The sequence below is a fragment of the Salmo salar genome, chromosome 13 (genome assembly GCF_965601325.2).
Source record: "Salmo salar chromosome 13, fSalSal1, whole genome shotgun sequence".
Classification (NCBI taxonomy): Eukaryota; Metazoa; Chordata; class Actinopteri; order Salmoniformes; family Salmonidae; genus Salmo; species Salmo salar.
In genome coordinates this window covers 7,738,211-7,757,887 of record NC_138303.1, presented here as the reverse complement: position 1 = coordinate 7,757,887, position 19,677 = coordinate 7,738,211, and the positions used below count along the sequence as shown (strand labels likewise).

At 42.3% G+C, this 19,677-nt stretch overlaps 1 protein-coding gene across 6 annotated transcripts in view; it reads left to right on the top strand.

Moving 5' to 3' along the window:
* The first annotated feature begins 437 nt into the window (after positions 1 to 437).
* LOC106566343 (host cell factor 1) overlaps positions 438 to 19,677 on the top strand; it is a 46,687-nt gene continuing 27,447 nt past the window's right edge. For 2 of the 6 annotated variants that reach the window (XM_014134269.3, XM_014134267.3), the window contains exons 1-16: positions 1,512 to 1,812; positions 2,195 to 2,385; positions 3,325 to 3,473; positions 3,709 to 3,869; positions 6,165 to 6,361; positions 7,279 to 7,363; positions 8,038 to 8,144; positions 9,126 to 9,305; positions 9,810 to 10,106; positions 10,352 to 10,503; positions 10,744 to 10,920; positions 13,301 to 13,525; positions 13,880 to 13,939; positions 14,881 to 14,991; positions 17,709 to 17,916; positions 19,260 to 19,393. In XM_014134269.3, the coding sequence (XP_013989744.2) occupies positions 2,217 to 2,385; positions 3,325 to 3,473; positions 3,709 to 3,869; positions 6,165 to 6,361; positions 7,279 to 7,363; positions 8,038 to 8,144; positions 9,126 to 9,305; positions 9,810 to 10,106; positions 10,352 to 10,503; positions 10,744 to 10,920; positions 13,301 to 13,525; positions 13,880 to 13,939; positions 14,881 to 14,991; positions 17,709 to 17,916; positions 19,260 to 19,393 (2,412 nt within the window). In that variant the 5' untranslated portion in view covers positions 1,512 to 1,812; positions 2,195 to 2,216. Of the gene's footprint in view, positions 609 to 1,510; positions 1,813 to 2,194; positions 2,386 to 3,324; positions 3,474 to 3,708; positions 3,870 to 6,164; positions 6,362 to 7,278; positions 7,364 to 8,037; positions 8,145 to 8,405; positions 8,684 to 9,125; positions 9,306 to 9,809; positions 10,107 to 10,351; positions 10,504 to 10,743; positions 10,921 to 13,300; positions 13,526 to 13,879; positions 13,940 to 14,880; positions 14,992 to 17,708; positions 17,917 to 19,259; positions 19,394 to 19,677 lie in introns of those variants that run through there. The other 4 variants (XM_014134268.3, XM_045692840.2, XM_014134270.3 and 1 more) reach the window with 4 other exon arrangements.

Here is a 19,677-nt window from a genome sequence, read left to right as displayed (position 1 = left end):
AAAATTACAGTTCAGTTCACGTAACAGGATTGACCTTAAAATGAGGGACAGATGTAAATGAATCACTAATCACACATGAAATAAAAAATTATCTTCAGAAATTACTTTGTCAAAGCAACAAAATAACTAGGACTTTACAATGATGGTGAAACTTGGAGAAATGTTAAAACTGCGTTCATATGGATGATTTCGCCATAGTCTAGGACCCGATAGGAATGTTGACTAAATAATCTGCTTTGTACTACACTGAACAACAAAAAATACATTGAGTTCTATCAGTGAAGTTATTTTTTGAACCATTTACATGCAGCCTGGTCTAGGCCAGTTGATGCCATGTAGTGTCCTGCCAACCTTTGCCCCTGTTGTTAAGAGTGGTGAGACAGCTATACTGATGTCAGCAAGCCACTGTGCCTGCCATCTCCACTATGGGCTTCTGGATAGTGGTGTTTGTTAGAGGCAGATGAGAAAATGGCGGCTTCCTGGGCGGCATGAGAAGTAGCCAAAAGACAGTACTAGCATCTTCTCATTTTAACTAATATAATTATCTGGGTGCAATTTTTTTTAATTGAGTCCCGCTCTCGAGACTTTTGATTAGTTACAATTAACGTGTAAGTATAATGTGGTAATGATAATTCAACTTTTTTGTTGTTGTTGTTGCTTTTGTTGTGACGGTATCTCCGCCATTTTTCTTGAGGGAAGTTGGCTAACTTGCTAGCAAGGCTAATAAGGAAAGTAATTTATAACTTGTTAATGCTTCAATGAAAGATACGTTAATAAAGAAGTTCAACTTAATTTCCCCAAATTATTCTACCATGTTAGGTTTTACTAAGTTTGCTCGTCATAACTAGCTGTACTTGGTCAAGAAGGATATTAACTTTAGCTTCTAAGCTGGAAACTAACGAGAGAGCTAGCTAAGAAGCTAGCTCTCTTGTTAGCTAAATAGCTATATGCTATCTGGGTTGTTCTATTGTAATGCCATGTATAATCTGGCAGTAATGTTTATTTTGAATCTTGATTTGCAGCATTAGCTAGCTAGCGGACTATCAAAGATGCTTCACTAGTGTTAACTAGCTAGCTGTTAGCTAAACCAGCGCCTTTTTGACATCTAGTTTAGCTAGCTTTTTGTGTAGAAATGCCGACACCCAGAAAAAAAAAAAAGCATGACTTTTTTGTTGTTGTTGTCAGGTACCATCACAGTGCAACAAAACAACACCAATGAACATTGCCTGCCTGCAACTTTAGCAACAATTACTAGAGATGACAATTGGGAGTGATACTGAAGGAAACAAGTTCACTATTAAAATCTACATATCTACTGAATAACATTAAATATGCATTTCTGCTCACGATAAAGCATGAAAAATAAACAGCTGTGTGGCTATCTTCCCGGGGACAATAATGTCCAAAACATTTAAAAAAAAAAATTGTAGATCGCAAGTTATATATACGTGACACAAATTACGCAAAAAAAAAATATATATATATCTGTAACGAGCTAGCTAGTAAAACATTCAGTCGTAAGTAGCAAGTTGGGTTCAGCGCCTGATTTGTTCTCGGCCATTTTTTTCCTAGTCAGGCTGGTTGGTTTGTTTAGTTTGTTAGCGCCAAGATGGCGGCACCCATTGAATCGTACCGTCTTGCTTATGTGAAACTATAACTGCAACTCAGGAAAATTATTGAGTCAATTTTGAAGAGATGTACAAAGTTGTCTACGAGTTACACCATTTTGATGGCGGTTTATTTATAGTGTTACGGATCTATGTTGTTTTGACCTGCCGGCTTTTTCAAATTTTCTGCAAAGCGTCTAGCTAGGTAAAATGGCGGCTCCCATAGATTTTTATTTTAGCTTCTTCTTGGCTAAATACGCTTGCTTGCTACTGTTAGTTAGTAAGGTAGAACCACAACCGCCTGGACATAATTCTCAATACAGCTATCTCTACAATTGGACTTGAACTGGGATCAAAACAAACACATCTTGATTTTATATTTTATTTTTATGTGCAGTATTTTAGCAGGTTATTAATCCTGTTAGCTTAGCGTTAGCCAGCTAGCTGGCTATTCCTGACAGGAGCTAACTAGCAAGCTAGTTAACTTAGCATTGTTATACGTTTAGCTATTTAGCTCAATTTTCAAGTAATATTGAAAAGCGTTTCAATTTTGATTTTTTTGTTTTTTCTTCTTCTCCCCCTCAAAGAGGAACTTCATCTCCCGGCACAATGGCATCTGGCTCAGTTCTGCAGCCACGGTGGAAGCGGGTTTTGGGTTGGTCCGGTCCTGTCCCTCGGCCCCGACATGGGCACCGTGCGGTTGCAATCAAAGAATTGATGGTCGTTTTCGGGGGGGGCAATGAAGGAATTGTGGATGAGTTGCACGTTTATAACACAGGTAAGGTTTAACGTCCAGTGGTTCATGCATACATTTAGTACATATTGTTAAATCTTAGCTAGCTAACGTTAACATTTTTTAGCAATTGGATTCTAGTTACCGCTTCCGCTAAATTAAATCAGTTATTGGACCGTAGTAGCGCTAACGCATTAGTCAACTAGAAATGTTGGACACTTAGAATTATAATGTATGATTGGCTAACTACCTATACATATTATTTTTTTAACCAAGTACTTAATCCGCTTATGCATTGTCGTTCAAACATAGTGAATTAGTAATGCACCTCTGTGTTTGACAGTGGATAGATGGTTAAAATGTAACTTCTGTATTAGCTCCTATTTTGCAAGGTAAGCAAGCGCCAGTGTTTTGACGTGCCGTGAAATGTAATGGGATCAGTAGTTAGCTGGCTGGCTATGTGGGTAATGGCCTCGCCTTGGGTGCTGATTGGAGAGAAAATCCAGAGAAAAATGGCGGGTTAATAGAAAACAGCAACATCATAATATCAACAAAGATCAATTATTATTAAACGCCCTCGAGTCTGTCTTTAAAAAAAAAAGAAATTGAAGACTAATCCATGATGAATCTATTATGTTGTGCTATTTTATAAGCATACCTGAGCACTATCAAAATGGCATATCAAATAGTGGGCCGCCAACAAAAATGCAAAACCCCCCCCCCAAAAAAACTATGCGATGATAAACACAACACATCCCATTTACATGCAATAGCGCTGTATTTCCATGGTCTGTCAGTGGTGCAGCATCAGGAATGACTTTCCATATTGGCATATCTGGTACGCTATATTATTAATTGAAATCACTGGAATTCTCAGACTGTGGCTTTTGACATTTTGTAGTTAAGCAGGTTATTACTACAGTAACGTTGGTAGATAGATAGCATGGGGGGTTGTCATTCATCTAAGAGTTAATTGTGTTTCAGCGACCAACCAGTGGTTCATTCCTGCTGTCCGTGGTGATATCCCACCTGGCTGTGCTGCGTATGGGTTTGTGTGTGACGGCACCAGGCTGCTGGTGTTCGGAGGGATGGTGGAGTATGGCAAATACAGTAACGACCTGTACGAACTGCAGGTACGCGCTCAGCCCACAGAATACAGCTCTGATAGGTATTTAGTGAGATATTGGGTCGTAAACACTAAACTGTTTTGAACAAACATCTGTATATTATATTCTTGTCAATTTAAAACAAATGTTCTATGTTTTGCATCAGATGTCTTCCTAGGCTAGTTAAGAGATCGTAGGGCCACACCCAAGCTTGTTAGTGAGTTATTATCTGCATGATGTTATTTTCTCCGGCTGTCCCCAGGCCAGCCGCTGGGAGTGGAAGCGTCTGAAGGCCAAGTCTCCTAAGAACGGCCCCCCTCCATGTCCCCGTTTGGGCCACAGCTTCTCCCTGGTAGGGAACAAATGTTACCTGTTCGGAGGACTGGCTAACGACAGCGAGGACCCCAAGAACAACATCCCCAGGTACACTACATCCAATATATACTGAACAAAATAAATTACGGTTCATATAAGGAAATCAGTCAATTTAAATGTTCATTAGGCCCTAGTCTATGGATTTCACATGACTGGGAATACAGATATGCATCTGTTGGTCACAGATACCTTTAATAAAAATAAAAAAATTGGGTCGTGGATCACAAAACCAGTCAGTATCTGGTGTAACCACCATTTGCCTCATGCAGTGCGACACATCTTCTTCACATAGAGTTGATCAGGCTGTTGATTGTGGCCTGTAGAATGTTATCCCACTCCTGTTCAATGGCTCTGCGATGTTGCTGTATATTGGTGGGGACTGGAACACCCTGTCGAACACATCGATCCAGAGCATCCCAAACATGAACAATGGGTGACATGTCTGGTGACTATGCATATCATGTTGAAACATGAGGTGATGGCGGCGGATGAATGGAAGAGCACACTTCTCCAGCGTGCCAGTGGCCGTCGAAGGTGAGCATTTTCCCACTGAAGTTGGTTACAACGCCGAACTGCAGTCAGGTCAAGACCCTGGTGAGGACGACGAGCACGCAGATGAGCTTCCCTGAGACGGTTTCTGACAGTTTGTGCAGAAAATCTTCAGTTGGGCAAACCCACAGTTTCATCAGCTGTCTGTGTCTGGTCTCAGGCTATCCCGCATTTGACGAAGCCAGATGTGGAGGTCCTGGGCTGGCGTGGTTGCTCGTGGTCTACGGTTGTGAGGCCAGTTGGACGTACTGCCAAATTCTTTAAAACCATATTTGTAACTGTTTTGCAACACAAGGGGTGGGGGGAGCATGTTCCCAGTGACGTACTGGGCTGTCTTCACCACCCGCTGGGAGGGGCCTTGCGATTCTTCATGCAATTGCGGGAAAACAATTGAAAGCAGTTTGGGCCTTTTGTTAAAAAAAAAAAAAGAGAGAGAAAAAAAGAAGAGGAATCTCAGTTTTCCATTGCTACCACATTTATTTCTCTACTCCTTAAATTGTGTGAGTGGCATTGTTTTACACATGCAGTTACAACTGGAGTATCAAGCATGTAGGTGCAGCAATAGAACTCTTAAAGGGCCAGTGGTGTCTTAAAATGTTAATGACATAAGTCTACTTTGTAATAGAAACCACAAAATATTTTGAGTGAATAATTATTTTATTTACAGTGCATTTGGAAAGTATTCAGACCCCTTGACTTTTTACACATTTTGTTACGTTACAGCCTTATTCTGAAATGTATTAAATACATTTATTTCCTCATCAACCTACACACAATACCCCATAATGACGTCATGAAAGTGAACAGGCTTTTATTTACATAAGTATTCACACCCTTTGCTTTGAGCTCAGGTGTATCCTGTTTCCATTTAAATTCAATTGATTGGACATGATTTGGAAAGGCACACACCTGCCTATATAAAGGTCTCACAGTTGACAGTGCATGTCAGAGCAAAAACCAAGCCATGAGGTTGAAGGAATTTTCCGTAGAGCTCTGAGACAGGATTGTGACGAGATTTCTTAAGTCATGCCATAGCCCAGGGGGATTTCTTAAGTCATGTAGCAGCACAGGGGGATTTCTTAAGTCATGTCATAGCACAGGGGAGTTTCTTAAGTCATGACGTAGCCCAGGGGGATTTCTTAAGTCATGACGTAGCACAGGGGAGTTTCTTAAGTCGTGTCGTAGCACAGGGGGATTTCTTAAGTCAGCTTTCTTCTTTTGTTCTCTAATGCTCCTCTGTTCCTCAAGAAGGGGGAGGCCGTTGACATCACGACTTCCCATCAAACCAACTCCTTGAATGCCCTTCTTGAAGTTTGCAGTTGTGTGTACAAAAAAAAAACTATTTTGCTCAAAACATATATTTTTGTACCCTTTAGTGTGTACTTTACTGTGTTTTATACCTGGGATATCGCTTTTCAACAGGAAATCGTTAAACTCACTGGAGAACGTTGTCTACGTTTCAGTTAGTGGATTGGTTGATACTTTAACCCCTGTCCAATAGATTACTGACTCAAAAGTACACAGTGATCCCTGTTGGGATTGAACCCATAACCTTGCCAAACACTATAGATATAACCAGATGGAGGGAGGCTGTAATCGTCATGAGACAGAGGAACATCAGGACCTGCAGCTAACTCTGAGGATCGGCCATCCAGTGTGGTGTTTGGATGGTGTTAATGTAGGCCTTGTCAAAACATAGCAACATATAACACAATCTTGTCTTTTTTTTTTCTTTTTACAGCAGAACGATAGAACAGAATAATAATGTAGCTGTGTTTCCTTCCCTTCACCCAGATACCTTAATGATCTGTATACGTTGGAGCTGCGTGCTGGCTCCAGTGTGGTGGGCTGGGACATCCCCATCACCTACGGGGTGTTGCCACCGCCCAGAGAGAGCCACACTGCCGTCGTCTACACAGAGAAGTCCCGTCTGGTCATCTATGGAGGCATGAGTGGTTGTCGTCTGGGAGATCTGTGGATCTTAGACATAGGTGAGTGACGGCTCGAGTTTTTTGCCCGACCTAGGAAATCCAATCAAGTTTATTTGTTCTAGACAGGATACACATGGTGTTTACAGTACAGTGACACGCTGACTGGCAAGTTGCGTTGCATCAACCAATGGCTGCGTGCTACGTCATCGACTGTGCAGTTGGGCATCCGGTTGTTATATCATGTTATGTGGTTAGATGATATGTTAAACACCTATCCAGGCGTTGTACACTCTGACATGAGTATTCAGTCTAGGTCGCGGACCATTAGGCTGTGTTTACACAGGTTATCCAATTATGGTCAAAAGAGCTCATCTGATTTGGTCAACAGACCAAATAGTGTAAAAATAATCCAAATAGAGCTGTCTGTGTAAACTTAGCCTATGTTGCATGATCTAGGTTTATTCTTCTTATTATTATTATATTAGTAGTATTATTATTATTTAGTAGTATTATTATATTAGTAGTATTATTATTATATTAGTAATAGTATTACTGTTATTATAATTAGTATTATGATTAGTATAATTAGTATTATTATGATTAGTATAATTAGTATTATTATAAATATTATTATTTGTAATATTATTATAATAATTTGTATTATAATAATAATTATTATAAATAGTATTATTATTATAATTTTTAAGACACCCAAAGTCACTTTACACAGCAGGATCAAAAGCACTAAAATCCCACGTTAAAACAAGTACCGTTACGCTGAACCACAGGACAGGAGGAAAGCTACGACTGCACACAATCCGGGCAGTACACTATGAAGTGGTATAGTGTATTGTGATCTTTCTAGCAGGTTTTCTGGACCCAGATTAACCCTACGTCCTGGGCTGAAATAATTTAAAATGGAGACGTTTTTTTTTTTTAGTACAGGAGCTGGATGAGTTATTTGCTTTCCTCTACAGACACCCTCACATGGAGTAAACCGTCTATCAACGGAACAGCTCCTCTTCCTCGCAGTCTCCACTCTGCCACAACCATCACCAACAAGTGAGTTAAATGTCATGTTTTAAAATGTGCATATGTGATCCCTGTGGGAGTTGAACCCACCGAGTTGGCATTGCTGGCTTTATTGCTCACAAACACACCTGTCCCACCTCTCTCTCTCTCTCTCCCTACTTGTCCCACCTCACTCTCTCTGTCCTGCCTCTCCTGCCTCTCTCTCTCCCATCCTGTCCCACCTCTCTCTCTCTCCTCTCTCTCTCCACCTGTCTCACCTCACATCTCTCTCTCTCTCTCTCTCTCTCTCCTGGCTCTTGCCTCTCCTGCCTCTCTCTCTCCACCTGTCCCACCTTACATCTCTCTCTCTCTCTCTCCTGGCTCTTGCCTCTCCTGCCTCTCTCTCTCCACCTGTCCCACCTTACATCTCTCTCTCTCTCTCTCTCCTGCCTCTCACCTCTCCTGCCTCTCTCTCCCCACCTGTCCCACCTCTCTCTCTCTCTCTCCCTCACCTGTCCTTACCTCCTCCTCCTCTCTCTCTCTCTCCACCTGTCTCACCTCACATCTCTCCTCTCTCTCTCTCTCTCTCGCCTCTCCTGCCTCTCTCTAACCTGTCCCACCTCTCCTCTCTCTCGCTCTCCTGCCTCACCTGTCTCTCTCTCTCTCCACCTGTCTCATCTCACATCTCTCTCCTCTCTCTCTCTCACCTGTCTGTCCTCTAACAGGATGTACGTGTTCGGAGGCTGGGTTCCCCTGGTGATGGATGACGTCAAAGTAGCGACACACGAGAAGGAGTGGAAGTGCACCAACACACTGGCCTGTCTCAACCTAGGTATGTCAGGCTGATCAACACACTGGCCTGTCTCAACCTAGGTATGTCAGGCTGACCCAACACACTGGCCTGTCTCAACCTAGGTATGTCAGGCTGACCCAACACACTGGCCTGTCTCAACCTAGGTATGTCAGGCTGATCAACACACTGGCCTGTCTCAACCTAGGTATGTCAGGCTGATCAACACACTGGCCTGTCTCAACCTAGGTATGTCAGGCTGATCAACACACTGGCCTGTCTCAACCTAGGTATGTCAGGCTGATCAACACACTGGCCTGTCTCAACCTAGGTATGTCAGGCTGACCCAACACACTGGCCTGTCTCAACCTAGGTATGTCAGGCTGATTAACACACTGGCCTGTCTCAACCTAGGTATGTCAGGCTGATCAACACACTGGCCTGTCTCAACCTAGGTATGTCAGGCTGACCCAACACACTGGCCTGTCTCAACCTAGGTATGTCAGGCTGACCCAACACACTGGCCTGTCTCATCCTAGGTATGTCAGGCTGACCCAACACACTGGCCTGTCTCAACCTAGGTATGTCAGGCTGATCAACACACTGGCCCGTCTCAACCTAGGTATGTCAGGCTGACCCAACACACTGGCCTGTCTCATCCTAGGTATGTCAGGCTGACCCAACACACTGGCCTGTCTCATCCTAGGTATGTCAGGCTGATCAACACACTGGCCTGTCTCATCCTAGGTATGTCAGGCTGACCCAACACACCACTCTCTTAGATAAAATGGCCTACAAATTATCACATTTGACGCCCAGTTTTTATAAAACTTTGAGCACAAACACAGTCAGCAATGAAGCACAAAAATGCAACAACAACAAAAAATAATCCCCTAAAAAAAAAAAAAACATTCCGACTGACAGACGTACCTCGGTAACAATGTACCACTCAACTGATCCATGTAAAATGCTATCCCTTCTGTCCCTACTGTTTCCATTCACATTTACATCATATTTTACCAGACTCGATGGTGTGGGAGTCAGTTCTGCTGGACTCTCTAGAGGATAATATCCCTAGGGCCCGGGCCGGTCACTGCTCCGTGGCCATCAACACACGTCTCTACGTGTGGAGCGGACGGGACGGCTACCGCAAAGCCTGGAACAACCAGGTGTGCTGTAAGGACCTCTGGTACCTGGAGACAGGTGAGTCTGCTTCCACCTGTAACTTCATCAGTCGGTATGATGCTGGTTATTCACCCGTCACGTCATCAGTCTGTATGATGCTGGTTTTTCACCCGTCACGTCATCAGTCAGTATGATGCTGGTTTTTCACCCGTCACGTCATCAGTCAGTATGATGCTGGTTTTTCACCCGTCACGTCATCAGTCAGTATGATGCTGGTTTTTTCACCTGTAACTTTATCAGTCAGTATGATGCTGGTTTTTTCACCGCCGTCAGGGCTGGTCACCCGTCACTCACCCGTATGATGCTGGTTTTTTCACCTGTAACTTCATCAGTCAGTATGATGCTGGTTTTTCACCCGTCACTTCATCAGTCACTATGATGCTGTTTTTTTCACAAAAATGCTTGTGTGCGTTAATTGAAAATGTGTTTTTTTATTTGATTTTAAACATAAAATGTGAATTATTTAGTCAGGTTGTTATTTAAATCCTAACTGCTTCTCTGTTTTTATTCGTCTCCCCACAGAGAAGCCCCGCCCCCCGTCACGGGTGCAGCTGGTGAGAGCCAATACCAGTAGTCTGGAGGTGAGCTGGGGGGCGGTACCGACTGCGGACACCTACCTGCTGCAGCTGCAGAAGTACGATATCCCCCCTGCCGCGGCTGCCACTTCCCCCGGCGTTAGCCCCGCGACGTCACTGCCGGTCAATTCTTCCCCCAAGAGCCCCGTCACAACCTCGGCAGTGTCCGTCCAGGGCCACCCTCTCCAGGGCATCACCCTGGTCCCTTCAATGCCTGGGAGTCCAGTTCCTGCTCGCGGACCAGGTAACCACTATTTACTGACAGTTTAGGCTATTACTGTAATTATTTTAAATGCTATAGTTTCATTTCTCGGTAACTTTTCAAAACTAAGTTGATTTTAAAGGCTATGGTGAAGGACAAGACGTGCAGTCTAAACTATCTGTTTTTTTTTAATGTTTTATAATAATCTTTTTTTACATCAAAATCAAATGGTTTCTTTCCAGATCAGCAACCTTCTAAACATGTTTTTTGTTGTTTCTCCTCTCCAGCTATTCTTAAGGTGTCTGCTCCCCATTCCACTACAGGCACCTCCATCGTCACGGTGAGACAGGCCAACCAGGGCGGGAAATCCCCTGTCATGGTTACATCACTTCCTGCTGGGGTCCGCATGGTGGTGCCGGCCCAGGTCGCACAGGGAACCGTATGAATAAATAATGAATTTATGGTCTGCATATGAGTTCTGGTCAAATGTAGTGCACTGTGTAGGGTTCCGTCTGGACTTAGACATTTAACCCGTCAAATAATGGATTAAGACTGAAGAATTGGCACAAAATAGCCTCGTTTTTGTAAAAAAAAAATTATATATATATATTGGTTATTTGGGTGTCCTCACTGTATGTTGTCTCTGTCGGTCTATTCCTATCTGCTTCCTCCTTCTCAGCCAATGGGCAGCAGCCCTCAGATGAGTGGCATGGCTGCGTTGGCTGCAGCAGCTGCGGCTACCCAGAAGATCCCGCCCTCCACGGCCACCATGCAGCTTCCAGCCGGTGCCACTATAGTCAAGACCGTGGCCATGAGCCCCGGAGCACAGACTGCTAAAGTAGCTTCGCCTGTTATGGTAAGAGATCCCTGTACGAATAGTAACACACACACTCTCTCTTTCCATGTAAACTTCTGTCTGCTGTCAATTATAAAGTCCGCTGGCTGTCTCGCTAGAGCGATTTGTAGTGTGTGATTGTTTTGTAGTAGGGATGTGTATATTTGACCAATAGCCATACTACCTACCGTACCACTTGGAATGAAGCAATGTATCAACCATGCTATAGGAATGTATTCTGAAGGAAAATATAAAACGCAACATGTAAAGTGTTGGTCACATGTTTCATGAGTTGAAATAAAAGATCCCAGAAATGTTCCATTATGAAACAAAAAGCTTATTTCTCTCAAATTTTGAGCACAAATGTGTATACATCCCTGTTAGTGAGCATTTCTCATTTGCCAAGATAATCCACCCACCTGACAGGTGTGGCATATCAAGAAGCTGATTAAACAGAATGATCATTACACAGGTGCACCTTGTGCTTGGGACAATAAAAGGCCACTCTAAAATGTGCAGTTTTGTCACACAACACAGTGCCACAGATGTCTCAAGTTTTGAGGGAGCGTGTAATTGACATGCTGACTGCAGGAATGTCCACCAGAGCTGTTGCCAGAGAATTTAATGTTAATTTCTCTACCATAAGCCGCCTCCAATGTCAGTTTAGTGAATTTGGAAGTACGTCCAACCGGCCTCACAACCGCAGACCACATGTAACCAGCCCAGGACCTCAACATTCGGCTTCTTCACCTGTGGGATCGTCTGAAACCAGCCACACAAGCAGCTGATGAAACATGGGACCAACACTTTACATGTTGCATTTGAATTTCTTTGTGTTTACAGTGCATTCGGAAAGTATTCAGACCCCTTCACTTTTTCCACATTTTGTTACGTTACAGCCTTATTCTAAAATTGATAAAAAATTGTTTTTTAAATCCTCACAATACCCAACAATGACAAAGCAAAAAAACATTTATTTTTTTAGCCAATTTATAAAAAATGTTTTTAAACATAACATTTACACAAATATTCAGACCCTTTACTCAGTACTTTGTTGAAGCACCTTTGGCAGCGATTACAGCCTCGAGTCTTCTTAGGTATGACGCTACAAGCTTGTCACACCTGTATTTGGGGAGTTTTTCCCATTCTTCTCTGCAGATCCTCTCAAGCTCTGTCAGGTTGGATGGGGAGCGTCGCTGCACAGCTATTTTCAGGTCACTCCAGAGATGTTCAAGTCCGGGCTTTGGCTGGGCCACTCAAGAACATTCAGAGAATTGTCCCGAAGCCACTCCTGCGTTGTCTTGGCTGTGTGCTTAAGGTCGTTGTCCTGTTGGAAGGTGAACCTTTGCCCCAGTCTGAGGTTCTGAGCGCTCTGGAGCAGGTTTTCATCAAGGATCTCTGTTCCAGAGAATCTTGTTTCTCATGGTCTGAGAGTCCTTTAGGTGCCTTTTGGCAAACTCCAAGTGGGCTGTCATGTGCCTCTTCCTGAAGAGTGGCTTCCGTCTGGTCACTCTACCATAAAGGCCTGATTGGTGGAGTGCTGCAGAGATGGTTGTCCTTCTGGAAGGTTCTCCCATCTCCACAGAGGAACTCTAGAGCTCTGTCACAGTGACCATTGGGTTCTTGGTTACCTCCGTGACCAAGGCCCTTCTCCCCTGATTGTTCAGTTTGGCTGGGCGGCCCGCTTTAGGAAGAGTCTTGGTGGTTCCAGACGTCTTCCATTTAAGAATGATGGAGGCCACTGTGTTCTTGGGGACCTTCAATGCTGCAGAAATGTTTTGGTACCCTTCCCCAGATCTGTGCCTCAACACAATCCTGTCTCTTAGCTCTACGGACAAGTCCTTTTTGCTCTGACATGCACTGTCGACTGTGGGACCTTAGATAGACAGGTGTGTGCCTTTCCAAATCATGTCCAATCAATTTAATTTACCCCAGGTGGACTCCAATCAAGTTGTAGAAACATCTCAAGGATGATCAATGGAAACAGGATGCACCTGAGCTCAATTTAGAGTCTCATAGCAAAGGGTCTGAATACATATGTAAATAAGGTATTCCAGTTTATTTATAATACATTTGCAAAATAAAACTGTTTTTGCTTTGTCATTATGGGGTATTGTGTGTAGATTGATGAGGGGAAAAAAATATTATATAGTTTAGAATAAGGCTGTAACTTAATAAAATGTGGATGAAGTTTAGGGGTCTGAATACTTTCCGAATACACTGCATATACGAACTGTGTTGTGAGCATAATATTAGAGTACTTTGGGAAAAAATATATTCAGTATTTGAAACAAGTGTCCAGCCCATATGGGCTTTAAAGGCACTACTTATATTAAAAACAAAAAAGAATAGTAGATATTTGAAACCTGACCCCCAATCCATGTCTCGTTCCTTCTCTCAGATCAGTAACCCAGCTACTCGCATGCTGAAGACTGCTGCGGCTCAGGTGGGCACGTCAGGTGTCGCCACGCCCGGAACGCCCAATCGGCCAATCATCACCGTGCACAAGTCTGGCACGGTGACGGTTGCCCAGCAACACCAGGTGGTTACCACGGTAGTGGGAGGAGTCACCAAGACAATCACTCTGGTTAAGAGTCCCCTCACTCTGGGAGGAGGTGGCACGCTGGTAAGATCACACCTGACAGAGGCCTTAACAGGATCTCTAAGTTAGCCAGTGAACTCTGATTTAAATATTTATAACATAATAATAACTTTTTATAATTCAGTAGTAATTTAAGATTTTCTGGTTCCGTTTCTGTAATTGTTCGTTCGACTTTATTGAAATAATCAATGCCCATTTTCAAAAAAAAAAAGTATTTTAAAACAAACAAGGTTTTAAGCAAGTCAGCTGACCAGCTTATTGACCCCTGGTTTAGCAGGATCGCTAAGTTAGCCAGTGAACTCTGATTTAAATATTATTATTTATTGACCCCTGGTTTAGCAGTGACTCACTGCATCTGTTTTGTCCCCCCGTTCTAAGCTGACTGCGGCCAACCAGGGTCAAAACAAAGTGATGTCTGGCAAGGACGTGCAGCATTGGGTTAGTTTAGGATACCTTCTGTTGTCTTTTACATGAACAGTAGAACAGTCCATTCACATATTAAACATGTACAGTAGAACAGTCCATTCCTCCCCATGGGGGGGTCACATACTAAACATGTACAGTAGAACAGTCCATTCCGCCCCATGGGGAGGTCACATATTAAACATGTACAGTAGAACAGTCCATTCCTCCCCATGGGGGGTCACATATTAAACATGTACAGTAGAACAGTCCATTCCTCCCCATGGGGGGGTCACATACTAAACATGTACAGTAGAACAGTCCATTCTCCCCAATGGGGGGTCACATATTAAACATGTACAGTAGAACAGTCCATTCCTCCCAATGGGGGGTCACATATTAAACATGTACAGTAGAACAGTCCATTCCTCCCCATGGGGGGGTCACATATTAAACATGTACAGTAGAACAGTCCATTCCTCCCCATGGGGGGGGTCACATATTAAACATGTACAGTAGAACAGTCCATTCCCCCCCATGGGGGGGTCACATATTAAACATGTACAGTAGAACAGTCCATTCCCTCCCATGGGGGGGTCACATATTGAACATGTACTGTGGAACAGTCCATTCCCCCCAATGGGGGGGTCACATTAAACATGCATTGTACTGTATACACTCAGTGTATTGTAAGCAACTGCTAACTGGCATGAATGAATAAATGAATGAATTAACTTTTATTATGTGACCAATTTCAAATGATATAGTTTCCTCAGCCATGTAAGTACAACAATACACAAAGATATATGGTGTTAAATAAACCTGTTTTTAATAAGTCGCGTGGAAACGTCATAGTGTCATATGCTCTAATACATTAAATAGATATAGACCTGTGTTGATAGTTTAAAGTCCTGTTGCGTTAGATCAGTCTTTCCTCTGTGATCTGACGATCTCTAACCCTACTTCCTGTTCTCTAGCTGTCTAACCTGTCCAACCTGGGGAAGGTGATGTCAGTGGTCCAGACGAAGCCCGGTCAGACCGGAGCGGTGACGGGACAGGCTGGCTCCAGCCTACAGCACATCCTACAGGTCAGGAATACATTTAGTTATTCAATACAGGTCAGTAATACATTTAGTTATACAATACAGGTCAGTAATACATTTAGTTATTCAATACAGGCCAGTAATACATTTAGTTATACAATACAGGTCAGGAATACATTTAGTTATTCAATACAGGTCAGGAATACATTTAGTTATACAATACAGGTCAGGAATACATTTAGTTCATACAGGACAGGAATACATTTAGTTATACTATACAGGTCAGGAATACATTTAGTTATTCAATACAGGACAGTAATACATTTAGTTATACAGGTCAGTAATACATTTAGTTATTCAATACAGGACAGTAATACATTTAGTTATACAATACAGGTCAGTAATACATTTAGTTATACAATACAGGTCAGTAATACATTTAGTTATTCAATACAGGTCAGTAATACATTTAGTTATTCAATACAGGTCAGTAATACATTTAGTTATTCAATACAGGTCAGTAATACATTTAGTTATACAATACAGGACAGTAATACATTTAGTTATACAATACAGGTCAGTAATACATTTAGTTATACAATACAGGTCAGTAATACATTTAGTTATTCAATACAGGACAGTAATACATTTAGTTATACAATACAGGTCAGTAATACATTTAGTTATACAATACAGGTCAGTAATACATTTAGTTATACAATACAGGTCAGTAATACATCTAGTTATTGAAATCAGGTCAGTAATACATTTAGTTATTCAATACAGGACAGTAATACATTTAGTTATACAATACAGGTCAGTAATACATTTAGTTATACAATACAGGTCAGTAATACATTTAGTTATACAATACAGGTCAGTAATACATTTAGTTATACAATACAGGTCAGGAATACATTTAGTTATTCAATACAGGTCAGTAATACATTTAGTTATTCAATACAGGCCAGGAATACATTTAGTTATTCAATACAGGTCAGGAATACATTTAGTTATACAATACAGGTCAGGAATACATTTAGTTATACAGGACAGGAATACATTTAGTTATACTATACAGGTCAGGAATACATTTAGTTATACAGGTCAGTAATACATTTAGTTATTCAATACAGGACAGTAATACATTTAGTTATACAATACAGGTCAGTAATACATTTAGTTATACAATACAGGTCAGTAATACATTTAGTTATACAATACAGGTCAGTAATACATTTAGTTATTCAATACAGGTCAGGAATACATTTAGTTATTCACTACAGGCCAGGAATACATTTAGTTATTCAATACAGGTCAGGAATACATTTAGTTATTCACATTTAGTTGTGTAATTACAGGGCGGTGTTACCTGTAGTTGTGTAATTACAGGACGGTACACAACGATCAACTTATTGGTGAATTCACATCGACAGCTGAATCTTATCCATAGTCCCTGTGAGATCCTGTGGAAACAGATCTCGAATGTGTTCTGACGTATAGAGAATGAGTCTCCCAACTGTCTACCAAGCTGAAATGTATTTATTTCACGTTTATTTAACCGGGTAGGCCAGTTGAGAACAAGTTCTCATTTACAACTGCGACTTCAAATTTATTTATATAGCCTTTCTTACATCAGCTGATATCTCAAAGTGCTGTACAGAAACCCAGCCTAAAACCACAAACAGCAAGTAATGCAGGTGTAGAAGCACGGTGGCTAGGAAAAACTCCCTAGAAAGGCCAGAACCTAGGAAGAAACCTAGAGAGGAACCAGGCTATGAGAGGTGGCCAGTCCTCTTCTGGCTGTGCCGGGTGGAGATTATAACAGAACATGGCCAAGATGTTCAAATGTTCATAGATGACCACAGGGTCAAATAATAACAATCACAGTAGTTGTCAAGGGCCAGACTACACTCAATCATAGGACCTACTGAAGAGATGTGTCTTCAATAAAGACTTAAAGGTTGAGACCGAGTCTGCGTCTCTCACATGGGTAGGCAGACCATTCCATATAGGAGAAAGCCCTGCCTCCAGCTGTTTGCTTAGAAATTCTAGGGACAGTAGGGAGGCCTGCGTCTTGTGACCGTAGCGTACGTGTAGGTATGTACGGCAGGACCAAATCGGAAAGATATGTAGGAGCAAGCCCATGTAATGCTTTGTAGGTTAGCTGTAAAACCTTGAAATCAGCCCTTGCCTTAACAGGAAGCCAGTGTAGGGAGGCTAGCACTGGAGTAATATGATCACATTTTTTGGTTCTAGTCAGGATTCTATCAGCCGTATTTAGCACTAACTGAAGTTTATTTAGTGCTTTATCCGGGTAGCCGGAAAGTAGAGCATTGGCCAAGATAAAGCAAAGCAGTGCGACAAAAAACAACAACACAAGAGTTACACATGGGATAAACAAAAGTACAGTCGATAACACAATAGAAACATCTATATACAGTGTGTGCAAATGGACTAAGGTGGTAAGGCAATACATAGGCCAAAAGTAGCGGAGTAATTACAATTGAGCAAATTAACACTGGAGTGATAGATGTGCAGATGAGGATGATGTGCGAGTAGAGATACTGGTGTGCTAAAGAATGGTCAGTGCTTGTTAGTTTTTATGCATAGAACAACAGGCGGTAAAATCCATCTCGACGGATATTACACCAACTACAAGGCGGGGCTCTATTTCACAATGTGTAGCTAGCATGATGTACGACAGCCTCCACCTCTCGTCTTCACCTCTGACCCCTGTCTCTTCTTCCTGTCCCCACCAGACGAAGGGTCCTCTCCCGGCGGGTACTATCCTGAAGCTGGTGACATCAGCCGACGGCACGCCCACCACCATCATCACCACTTCCAAGGCCGGGGGCACCGCGGGGGGCAAGCCCACCATCTTGTCCTACAGCAGCATGCCCACCTCCACCTCTAAACCGGGCACCCACATTATCAAGACCATACCCATGTCGACCATCGGACAAACGGGTCCGTCTACTTCCTATCGATCATTCCAATCAATTAATCTGTCAAATCTAATGTATTTGTCCGCTGCAGGTCTGGAACCTTTTTTTTTCTTCTTTTTTTTTCACGCACTGGTGAAAATTTCGGGGCGGTCTCTGGGGGAAAAAGTCTCTTGTCATGCACCAGTACATGGATTTGACAGTCGAACTATCACTTAAATAGCAGCCAGCCGTTATCACTGCTGATATTCTATGGTCACGTCGTGATTCGTTTAAGTTAACTAACAGGAAAAAGTGGTCTGTTCCCATTTCCTGTGACGGCAGTCTCCCGAACATCAACATAACGACATTCCAAAATATAGATATTTGTCTTGACTTGAATCAAAATTAAACATGTGTAGCTCATGTTGATTTTATAAGATATTTATTTTTATCCAGATATCTTCTACCTGCAAGCTACAATGTTTTTATTTGTTGGCTTTATGTATGTATTTTTTTTTTTTTTTTACATAGTTTGCAATATAACTTACTTTTTAGGTTTTTATAATTTATTTCGAATTTTGATTAACTACAAGATAATAATTTTGAGATATGAAGACGTTTTTTTTTATTTTTTTTATTACATTTAAACTGTTCCATGAAAAGGTGCATATAGAAACCATAACTGGCACACAGATTGGTAGAAATTTAAGATGCATTCGCCTGTACATTTCTGTAGGCTTTGGTGCACGCCACTCGCATGTGGAAGGGGATTAAAATTGAATGAGTGACAAGTAACGGAGGGGGAAAAAGGATCACTTTTTTTGTTGTTGTTGTGAGCTGCTTTAATACACATAACAAATGGAAGGAACACTGGAGTCTATGTGAATTAAAGTTTGTCTTTGGGACAATTTCACCTGCCACAAAACAGACTCCAGATGCCTTAACCAACTGTATGACTGTAGTAGAACTTTATTGGGCCCCCTAGTAATCATAGGATTTTACTTGGAATTTTGTGAAAAATGTCTTAATGTTTAAACTGCTTTTTTTGAAAGGGGGTGTTTAAAACTATAAGAAGGGGGGAAAAAATGCAATTTGTCACATCCCTATTGGGAACAGAAAACTATTGAGGTCGGGATTTTCTTCCGTGAGCAGAACGTTGGCCCAGTTTCATCTCTTCCCGGTGCCGGCCACTGGGCTTCTTGTCATCACCATATTTGGTAGTGAGTGGAAATTCCAACTGGATTCTTCAGGTTTATACATCTGGTGAAACGTCTGGCTCCTTGTTCTAGCTATGGCATAATTTTATTTAGTTGATATACCAGAAATGGGTTTCCCTTGCTTTCTACATATAACTGTACTAATATATTTCATCTGTTTTCTGGTCAGGAGTGACAGGAAGTGGTATGAAGTCCCCCATTACCATCATTACCACTAAGATGATGACACCAGGCACTGGGACACCAGGCAAGATCATCAGCGCAATGCCCAGAGCTGGGGCTGGCCAGCAGGGACTCACACAGGTACACCTATCCCCTCTCTAACCTTTAACCCTGGTACAGTAAGATCATCAGCGCAATGCCCAGAGCTGGGACTGGCCAGCAGGGACTCACACAGGTATACCAACCCCCTCTCTAACCTTTAACCCTGGTACAGTAACACCAGACAAGACCATCAGCACTATGCCCACACCTGGGGCTGGCCAGCAGGGACTCACACAGGTACCCTCCTCTATCCCCTCTCTAACCTTTAACCCTGGTACAGTAACACCAGACAAGACCATCAGCACTATGCCCACACCTGGGGC